The sequence below is a fragment of the Myxine glutinosa genome, chromosome 6 (genome assembly GCF_964187855.1).
Source record: "Myxine glutinosa chromosome 6, kmMyxGlut1.1, whole genome shotgun sequence".
Taxonomy (NCBI): Eukaryota; Metazoa; Chordata; class Myxini; order Myxiniformes; family Myxinidae; genus Myxine; species Myxine glutinosa.
The window spans coordinates 99,897,245-99,908,317 of record NC_136266.1 but is presented as its reverse complement, the minus strand read 5'-3'; the positions used below and the strand labels follow the sequence as shown (position 1 = coordinate 99,908,317).

Here is an 11,073-nt window from a genome sequence, read left to right as displayed (position 1 = left end):
TAAGAAAATTAAATTATTCCTTAAAATAAAACAAACAAATATTCGTCGGGTCTCTGCATGAGTATAATGAAAAATTGGGAGAGTTAATTTTCTCCATTGACTTGGTCGATTGAGGATTTAATATTTGTAGATTGGCAAAAAGAGGGTGAAAAAAACATTGAATTATTACGTTTTTTAGCCCATTCCCCATTGACTCCAATGTTAAATTGGATGTGTCCCAGAACCAACACAACAAAATTTATCCCCTACTTAGTAAAAAGCTTAGTAAAAAGTGGACGCAATTTTTTGAGAAAAGGGGGTGTAATTTTATGAGAGAGGGGGTGTGAGTCAATAAGTTTCCTTAATTTTCCCCATTGACTCCAATGTTAAATTGGATGTGTTCCATAACCCCCATTTATCCCCAACTCCTCTGGTATACGGCTGGTTGGTCAGAGGTTCATCCTACACCTGAAACACACCTCCAGGCTATGTCAAAGCTACCTTCAAGGAAAAGAACAAGACGGTAGGCTTCAAATCATGGAATGGCCAGCACAGTCTCCAGACTTAAACCCCATCGAGCTGGTTTGGGATGAACTGGACAGAAGGTTGAAAGCAAAGCAACCTACAAGTGCAACACATTTGTGGGAACTTCTACAACAGTGTTGGGAAGAACTTCCCTATCAATATTTGATTTCCATTGTAGAAAGAATGCCACGAGTGTGTTCGGTGGTTATATCTGCAAAAGGTGGCTACTTTGCTGAGTCAAAAATTTTAATTAACTTTTGTTAAACAAAATGATTCTATGATTTCTTTTTTATCTCCAATTGTTTATTTGTTCTGTGTTTAATTTCAGAGTACATTGAGACATTAAACTGCGTAAATTTCAATAAAAACTGGAAAAATTGAGGTGTTCTAAAACTTTGGATTCGTAGTGTAGATAGGCCAACATATATATACAGCAATTTCCCAGTATTTTCCCATCAGATCAGCAAAGGCTCCAATTCGCTAAACTTGTCTGGAAGGAAGACATATCCAGTGTGGTCTTACATTGAGGATACCATGTGATATTAGTTGGGTTTGAACCCAGCTTAGTCTGGAACAGTCCCTGATGACCGGATTTGGTGAACAGGCACTACTTTGGACTACTACCTCCTCCATTCGGCCTTCAGGATGTCTGTTGAATAAGACAAGCACGTCGAATAGTTGCCTCTGCACTAAGAGCGGAGTGTGAGGTGCATTTGTTGCCTTTTTCAGCACCAGCCTGTTTCTTCTCTCCACCTTCAATCCCCTTTGCTTTGCATGTGTTCTTACTTGTGTCACTGTGGCCTATTTTGCCATTTTTAAACTCAGCTGCAATACTTCTCAATGGCTGTGAACTTGCTTCTTCGTCTTGCAGTCTGTCGCTGCTGGATTTGACGCCGTCCCCTTTAGTGCTTGTTGCGCTATCAGTCGGACCAGTGGAATTGTCACCAGGGTGGTCGTCAATCCTTTTATGTGTGTCATTATCCACTTTGCCTTCTGTGACGATGTCCATGACTTCTGCGTCTCTTTGTTTGTTGACTTTGCTTCTTTCTGTTGTGGAGGAGAGGTCATCACAAATTGGATTTCCCTTGAGCATCATAAAAAGGCAAGGACGGGTGGCCAGCACCTCCAGTGTATCACGAGGAAGTGACATCAGCTGATTCAAGTCAAAGTTGGCGATGGTCTCCACAGATGTGCCTATTTGGGCAAGCGTGTTGGCAAGGAGTGAAGTCAACTTGTTCTCGGCGAAGCTCACCTCTTCCAGCTGTGTTAGATTCTGCAAAAGGCCTGGTGGAAGACTCTCAAGGTGGTTGCCATCCATCCGCAGTTCTGCACTCAGCCATAAAAAGGAAGTGGGTAAACAAAATAAATTTCAATCAAGTTGTATGTATAGTATTTTTACCTAATGACTTGAATGTGATGTACACGTTTTGACTCAGGTAGGTATGAGCTGCATTTGCAAATTTTCATAATACCAAGCTGTCATATACTGAATGTATAAATGTACACAAAGATAAGGATATTGGACTCTGTTTTTACAATAAAAAATGGAAAATCATCACAAATATAGTGGCGTCATCTCACGTACATATTGTAAAGAAAATGCTTGATGGAAGGGGGTAAATTATTATGGAGTAGTCATTTATTTATTTAATATATGTTCAGATTAGATGTTGTGTCACATCCCCAATTAGCACGGCCAGAGACTGATTGTTTAGCAGTTCCTTTTCATCCCTCTCATCTCTCTGTAATTTCACTTTTACACGTTTATCATTTCTCTGATTATTCAACAAGGACAGTGGTTGAGATGGGATTCTACCATACAGACCGATACATCATTGAAGAAACTCCTCTATGTATGGACACCGGAACTGCTGTCATTCCACATCAACGCTATCCATGACCAACTCCCTTCCCCAGCCAAAGTAAGATTGTGGGGCAAAACCTACCTTGGACTGTGTCAACTGTGCCATCATCACCATTGCACACTGCTCCACACATCTTAAATGGGTGCAGCTACTCACTCCAAAATGGAAGTTACAACTGGTGCCATGACCAAATCCTAAGAGCGATTTCTGGCCTGGCCTGGCTCCTTATATCGAAGATGCAAATAAGACCAGTATGGTATCAAATCCAAACTCCATTCCCACCATCGCATTTTCTACAGCTGATGGTACATCCTACAGGAACCCAGCCCTGCCACTTCCACAGGTAGAAACACAGGACATCCTACAGAAGGCTAATGATTGAATGTCTCTGATGGATGAAGACCATAAGCCAATAGTGTTCCCTCCACAAATTACGGAAACTGCTAAACGGCCTGATATCACCATCTATTTGGCAGTAACTAAGAACGTCATCATTATTGAATTTACAGTCCCGATGGAGGAGAACCTGTCCAATGCATATGCCAGAAAGAAAGGCAAATACCAAGACCTGGTAGCTGATTGTGAACATAGAGGATGGTCTGTAACTACTTTCCAGTATAAATCGGAAGTAGAGGATTTTACAATACATCTTTCAGCAAATGCCTTGCCCTTTTTGGCATTCCAAAAGGAAAGAGGAAGATTATTATGGATACTGAATCCAAAACGGCCCTCAGAGTAAGCTACAGTACATTCAGAAAGTATTCAGACCCTTCACTTTTTTCACATTTTGTTATGTTGCAGCCTTATACTGAAATGGTTTAAATTCATTTTTTCCCTCATCAATCTACACTCAATACACCATAATGACAAAGAGAAAACAGGATTTTAGAAAGTTTTGCAAATTTATTAAAAAGAAGAAACTGAAATATCACATTGACATAAGTATTCATACCCTTTGCTATGACACTTGAAATTTAGCTCAGGTGCCTCCCATTTCTCTTGATCATCTTTAAGATGTTTCTACACCTTGATTGAAGTCCACCTGTGGTAAATTCAATTGACTGGACATGATTTGGAAAGGCACACACCTGTCTATATAAGGTCTCACAGCTGACAATGCATATCAGAGCAAAAAGCAAGCCATGAGGTGGAAGGAACTGCCTGCAGAGCTCATAGACAGGATTGTGTCGAGGCACAGATCTGGGGGAGCCTACAAAATATTTCTGCTGTATTGAAGGTTCCCAAGAGCACAGTGGCCTCCATAATTCTTAAATGGAAGAAGTTTGGAACAACCAGGACTCTTCCTAGAGCTGGCCGTCCGGCCAAACTGAGCAATCGGGGGAGAAGGGCCTTGGTAAGAGAGGTGACCAAGAACCCGATGGTCACTCTGGCTGAGCTCCAGAGATCCTGTGTGGAGATGGGAGAAACTTCCAGAAGGACAACCATCACTGCAACACTCCACCGATCTGGGCTGCCAAGCTCCACCGATCTGAGATCTGGGAATCAGTCCCTGCCAAGCCTCTGCGTCGTTGGCAGAGTGGCCAGATGGAAGTCAAACAGTTCAATCTCGGTTTCATCAGACCACAGAATCTTGTTTCTCACAGTCTGAGAGTCCTTTAGGTGCTTTTTTGCAAACTCCAAGCGGGCTTTCATGTGTCTTTCACTGAGGAGAGGCTTGGCATGGACTGGAAGACATGGAAAGATAGAGGGAACAATGAATGGATCCAAATACAGGAAAATCCTTGAGGGGAAACTGCTTCAGAGTGCAAAAGACCTGAGACTGCGGCGAAGATTTACGTTCTAACAGGACAATGACCCCAAGCATACAGCCAAAGGAACACTGGAATGGCTTCATAACAAGAACGTAAAAGTCCTTGAGTGGCCCAGCCAAAGCCCAGACTTCAATCCCATTGAGAATCTGTGGAAAGACTTGAAGATTGCTGTTCATCGACGCTCCCCATTCAACTTGACAGAGCCTGTGCAAATCTGCAAGGAAGAATGAGAGAAACTCCCAAAATCTAGTTGTAAAGGGCGGAGAAATAATCACGAAACGTGACGAAGTCACCCAGAAGCAAAAGCCCGCCCCCTCGCATCTTCACCAACATAGTCCAGGCCCGAAACCGCTCATAGAACTCACAGAGGAAAACACTAAGGGTTTGGGCGCCCAAACGGCTATCTCGAGAACCACGTAACTGCGGAAGCTCAAACCGGGCTTGAAACGTGCGCATCCGAATATTATACAACATAACTCTTTTTCGGTTCGATTCGGCCAAGGAATAGCACAGATAATTGCAATTAAGTGAGCCGTGACGTCACGGATCGCGCCGGCGGTAATGATATGATAATTTATGCAGCACGACATGGTCCTCACGTCACACAAGACGCCTTTGCGGCGCAAAACAAAACATTTCCCGGTCGCCATTACTATCCTTTTGAGCGCACGGTTCAGCCCTTCAAGAAAAAGTTTATTTTGTAAAAATCGAGCCACGCGTTCAAAAGATATGACCGGTTTTGTTCGCCGGCACGTCGGTGCTCGAATCGGCTCGCGGTAAAATCCAACACGTCCTTCGTCGGGTCCGTCTGAGACAACCACCGCGCCTAGAACGCTGGGACCGGTCTCAAAAGTTAGGTCTGGATCATATCTCGAAACGCTGGAAGCTGCACCTCTCTGTGATAATCTTGTGGACCATGACAGGAGATCGTGCGACAGCTTCGCATACGCTTCCAGCGCTTCCGCATTTTACCATTCGTGAACACCGTTCGCCCCGCCCATCAAAGCGCGTACGTAAGTTACGTAAGCGTGCACACGTGACCTTGCGCTCCAGCGCGACCATTTGCGCATGCGCAAATATCCATCCACATATTACGTACGCGTGCACACGTGACCTTGCGCTCCAGCGCTACCATTTGCGCATGCGCGATATTTTCAGCGTTAAATGGTCAAGTGCTTCGGCAAACGACTGTCGCACCACCTGCGCATGCGCAGGGTTGACGGGATTGACGCATTAGAACGTTTGGTGCTGTGCGAGAAGGAAATGGCTGTCATGGTCACAAGTGGTCTCGAAATTTGCGCATTTAAATGCCCTACACGATGCCCTTTATTTCGTCACAATCCATCCAGCGGATCTGAAGTTATATGAAGAAATTCATTTACGTCGTGACGTCATCGCGCGATTGTCGAATGCAGACGTCTTTTCGGAAATTAAATAAAGATGGAAATTCGAAATGAATCATGTCCGCGATCTGCGCATGCGCGGTTTTCTCAGCCGCTTTTCAGTGGCATCGCAGTGCAGCCCATCTGCGCATGCGCCAGCTATTGAAAATTGGGTCGCCACGTCAAAATCCAAGATGGCCGCCACCATATATATGTCTGACCTTGCAACCTGCATATCTTGAGATATAAGCGAAGTAGAAACTTCTAACTTGGTGTGTGCGTGTATCTAGGCACAAGGAAGAAGGCTATCGTAAATTGGGTCGCCACGTCAAAATCCAAGATGGCCGCCACCATATCTATGTCTGAACATTGTGAGTGGAATATCTTGAAAAATAAGCGAAGTAGAAACTTCTAACTTGGTGTGTGCGTGTATCTAGGCACAAGGAAGAAGGCTATCGTAAATTGGGTCGCCACGTCAAAATCCAAGATGGCCGCCACCATATCTATGTCTGAACCTCGTGAGCGGAATATCTTGAAAAATAGGCAAAGCACCAACTTCTAATTAGGTGCGTGGCTGTACCGAGGCATAAGGAAGAACGCTGTCGAAAATTGGGTCGCCACGTCAAATCCAAGATGGCCGCCACCATATATACGTCTGAACATTGTGAGCGGAATATCTTGAAAAATAGGCAAAGCACCAACTTCTAATTCGGTGCGTGGGTGTACCGAGGCATAAGGAAGAAGGTTGTCGTAAATTGGGTCGCCACGTCAAAATCCAAGATGGCCGCCACCATATCTACGTCTGAACCTCGTGAGCGGAATATCTGGAAAAATAAGCAAAGAACCAACTTCTAATCCGGTGCGTGGGTGTATCTAGGCATAAGGAAGAACGCAGTTGAAAATCGGGTCGCCACGTCAACTCCAAGATGGCCGCCACCATATCTACGTCTGAACCTCGTGAGCGGAATATCTGGAAAAATAAGCAAAGAACCAACTTCTAATCCGGTGCGTGGCTGTACCGAGGCATAAGGAAGAACGCAGTTGAAAATCGGGTCGCCACGTCAACTCCAAGATGGCCGCCACCTTATATACGTCTAAACCTCGTGAGCGGAATATCTCGAAAGATAAGCAAGGTACCGACTTCTAATTCGGTGCGTGGGTGTATCTCGGCATAAGGAAGAACGCCGTCGTAAATCGGGTCGCCACGTCAAAACCCAAGACGGCCGCCGCCACGTACGTCTGAACCTCGTGAGCGAAACATCATATCGTAGCGAACCCTTCGAAAAAAAAACGACTTTTCCACTTTCGGGTCTCCGTCCGAAGCCACGCTCCTGCCTTTACGGCCCGGAGGTTTCACCGGAGGGCGTAAAGGCAGGCACAGGGAAAAGCAAAGGCGCGCGTGTTTTCGGCGGGGCGACCACGCGCCGCACCACGCCTCGCACCACGAGCACGCACCGGCGGACCTCTCCGGCGCCGCGCCCCACGAGACCCGCGCTCGCCCCGGCTCGGCGCAGAAGAGCACGGACCGTCGGTCCGGGCGTCGGCGAACGCGCGGCCTCGAGCCCCCACGTGTTTTCGTCCCCTAATACGATAAGCTGACAACACCCTCGGTGACCACGAGGTCGAGTCCCTACCATCATCGACGGTCGAAACGAATGTTTTTGAGATTCCAAGTTTAAAAAAAAGAAATGTTTTTCAGCGACACGTCCATACTTACGCGACGGAAGCACATCGATTTTTGTGATCCCGCACGAAAACCAGCAAGTACGTCATGCCATAAATAACGTGTAACGAGGAAGGGACCAACACACACCGTGCCACAGCACGTAACACAGGCAGGGGCATTTTATTGTTTATCGCATCGTACGCCGCATCCATAAATACGTACCCGTCGCAAGTTCGTTTTGTGGAATGGAAGCACGTATACGCACACGTAACGACGTTCCATCCACGGTGTATCGCACGATACCACACCGTATACCATAGGTCTTTTAAAAAGCACTTTAGCCTTTCGTGTGGAGTGTATAATTTATTTTTTTTAAAGAACAAAACAGCATTTCGGGTTCACTAAATCTAACTACGTTTTTTAACGTTTCCATTTTCAGCACACACACAGCACAAGCACAAGCCAAGCACAATCGTCTTTAGCGTCCCTCACAAGGACCAAGCCCTACGTTCGAAGTTTTTGTCACGCGCGTCGGCGGGCACCCACCCTGTTTTCCACACACGGGCACACGTGGGCACGCGTCGAGTGTGTTTTGTGCCACCCACCCCCGGGGCCTGTCGCCCCCATTAGGACTCCCCCCAGGAGTGATTTCAGGCCCTTTCCTGGGCCGAAACACAGCACAATATTCCTGTTGGTCGTGTTTTTTTCTGGTTGTAAAGGGCGGAGAAATAATCACGTTATCGTGACGAAGTCACCCAGAAGCAAAAGCCCGCCCCCTCGCATCTTCACCAACATAGTCCAGGCCCGAAACCGCTCATAGAACTTACAGAGGAAAACACTATAGAGTTTGGGCTCGGAAACGGCTATCTCGAGAACCACGTAACTGCGGAAGCTCAAACCGGGCTTGAAACGTGCGCATCCGAATATTATACAACATACTTGTTTCCCGGTTCGATTCGGCCAAGGAATAGCGGAGATAATTGCAATTAAGTGAGCCGTGACGTCACGGATCGCGCCGGCGGTAATGATATGATAATTTATGATAATCTATGCAGCACGAGATCGTCCTCACGTCACACAAGGCGCCTTTGCCGGCGCAAAACGGCTCTCTCAGGGTCAAACTCGGTATCGTTTTGAGCGCACGGTTCAGCCCTTCAAGAAAAAGTTTATTTTGTAAAAATCGAGCCACGCGTTCAAAAGATATGACTGGTTTTGTTCGCCGGCACGTCGGCGCTAGAATCGGCTCGCGGTAAAATCCAACACGTCCTTCGTCGGGTCCGTCTGAACCAACCACGGGGCCTAGAACGCTGGGACCGGTCTCAAAAGTTAGGTCTGGATCATATCTCGAAACGCTGGAAGCTGCACCTCTCTGTGATAATCTTGTGGACCATGACAGGAGATCGTGCGACAGCTTCGCATACGCTTCCAGCGCTTCCGCATTTTACCATTTCGTTAACACCGTACGCCCCGCCCATCAAAGCGCGTACGTAAGTTACGTAAGCGTGCACACGTGACCTTGCGCTCCAGCGCGACCATTTGCGCATGCGCAAATATCCATCCACATATTACGTACGCGTGCACACGTGACCTTGCGCTCCAGCGCTACCATTTGCGCATGCGCGATTTTTTCAGCGTTAAATGTTCAAGTGCTTCGGCAAACGACTGTCGCACCACCTGCGCATGCGCAGGGTTGACGGGATTGACGCATTAGAACGTTTGGTGCTGTGCGAGAAGGAAATGGCTGTCATGGTCAGAAGTGGTCTCGAAATTTGCGCATTTAAATGCCCTACACGATGCCGTTTATTTCGTCAAAATCCATCCAGCGGATCAGAAGTTATATGAAGAAAGTCATTTACGTCGTGACGTCATCGCGCGATTGGCGAATGCAGACGTCTTTTCGGAAATTAAATAAAGATGGAAATTCGAAATGAATCATGTCCGCGATCTGCGCATGCGCGGTTTTCTCAGCCGCTTTTCAGTGGCATCGCAGTGCAGCCCATCTGCGCATGCGCCAGCTATTGAAAATTGGGTCGCCACGGCAAAATCCAAGATGGCCGCCAACATGTATGTCTGAACCTTGCAACCTGCATATCTTGAAAAATAAGCGAAGTAGAAACTTCTAACTTGGTGTGTGCGTGTATCTAGGCACACGGAAGAAAGCTGTCGAAAATTGGGTCGCCACGTCAAAATCCAAGATGGCCGCCACCATATATATGTCTGACCTTGCAACCTGCATATCTTGAGAAATAAGCGAAGTAGAAACTTCTAATTTGGTGTGTGCGTGTATCTAGGCACAAGGAAGAACGCTATTGAAAATTGGGTCGCCACGTCAAAATCCAAGATGGCCGCCACCATATATATGTCTGAACATTGTGAGTGGAATATCTTGAAAAATAGGCAAAGCACCAACTTCTAATTAGGTGCGTGGGTGTACCTAGGCATAAGGAAGAACGCTGTCGAAAATTGGGTCGCCACGTCAAATCCAAGATGGCCGCCACCATATATACGTCTGAACATTGTGAGCGGAATATCTTGAAAAATAGGCAAAGCACCAACTTCTAATTCGGTGCGTGGGTGTACCGAGGCATAAGGAAGAAGGTTATCGTAAATTGGGTCGCCACGTCAAATCCAAGATGGCCGCCACCATATATACGTCTGAACCTCGTGAGCGGAATATCTGGAAAAATAAGCAAAGAACCAACTTCTAATCCGGTGCGGGGGTGTATCTAGGCATAAGGAAGAACGCAGTTGAAAATCGGGTCGCCACGTCAACTCCAAGATGGCCGCCACCATATATACGTCTGAACCTCGTGAGCGGAATATCTCGAAAGATAAGCAAGGTACCGACTTCTAATTCGGTGCGTGGGTGTATCTCGGCATAAGGAAGAACGCCGTCGTAAATCGGGTCGCCACATCAAAACCCAAGACGGCCGCCGCCATATATACGTCTGAACCTCGTGAGCGAAATATCATATCGTAGCGAACCCTTCGAAAAAAAAAACCGACTTTTCCACTTTCGGGTCTCCGTCCGAAGCCACGCTCCTGCCTTTACGGCCCGGAGGTTTCACCGGAGGGCGTAAAGGCAGGCACAGGGAAAAGCAAAGGCGCACGTGTTTTCGGCGGGGCGACCACGCGCCGCACCACGCCTCGCACCACGAGCACGCACCGGCGGACCTCTCCGGCGCCGCACGCCACGAGACCCGCGCTCGCCCCGGCTCGGCGCAGAAGAGCACGGACCGTCGGTCCGGGCGTCGGCGAACGCGCGGCCTCGAGCCCCCACGTGTTTTCGTCCCCTAAGACGATAAGCTGACGACACCCTCGGTGACCACGAGGTCGAGTCCCTACCATCATCGACGGTCGAAAGGAATGTTTTTGAGATTCCAAGTTTAAAAAAAAGAAATGTTTTTCAGCGACGCGTCCATACGTACGCGACGGAAGCACATCGATTTTTGTGATCCCGCACGAAAACCAGCACGTACGTCATGCCATAAATAACGTATAACGAGGAAGGGACCAACACACACCGCGCCACACCACGTAACACCGGCAGGGGCGTTTTATTGTTTATCGCATCGTACGCCGCATCCATAAATACGTACCCGTCGCAAGTTCGTTTTGTGGAATGGAAGCACGTATACGCACACGTAACGACGTTCCATCCACGGTGTATCGCACGATACCACACCGTATACCATAGGTCTTTTAAAAAGCACTTTAGCCTTTCGTGTGGAGTGGATTTTTTTTTTTTAAATAACAAAACAGCATTTCGGGTTCACTAAATCTAACTACGTTTTTTAACGTTTCCACTTTCAGCACACACACAGCACAAGCACAAGCCAAGCACAATCGTCTTTAGCGTCCCTCACAAGGACCAAGCCCTAGGT

The 11,073-nt window shown here is 47.2% G+C and overlaps 1 protein-coding gene across 2 annotated transcripts in view; it reads right to left on the bottom strand.

Moving 5' to 3' along the window:
- Window positions 1-785: 785 nt before the first annotated feature.
- Window positions 786-11,073, bottom strand: part of LOC137413917 (uncharacterized) — a 47,122-nt gene continuing 36,834 nt past the window's right edge. For both annotated transcript variants that reach the window (XM_078780248.1, XM_078780249.1), the window contains exon 5: window positions 786-1,830. In XM_078780248.1, the coding sequence (XP_078636374.1) occupies window positions 1,145-1,830 (686 nt within the window). In that variant the 3' untranslated portion in view covers window positions 786-1,144. The remainder of the gene's footprint in view (window positions 1,831-11,073) is intronic.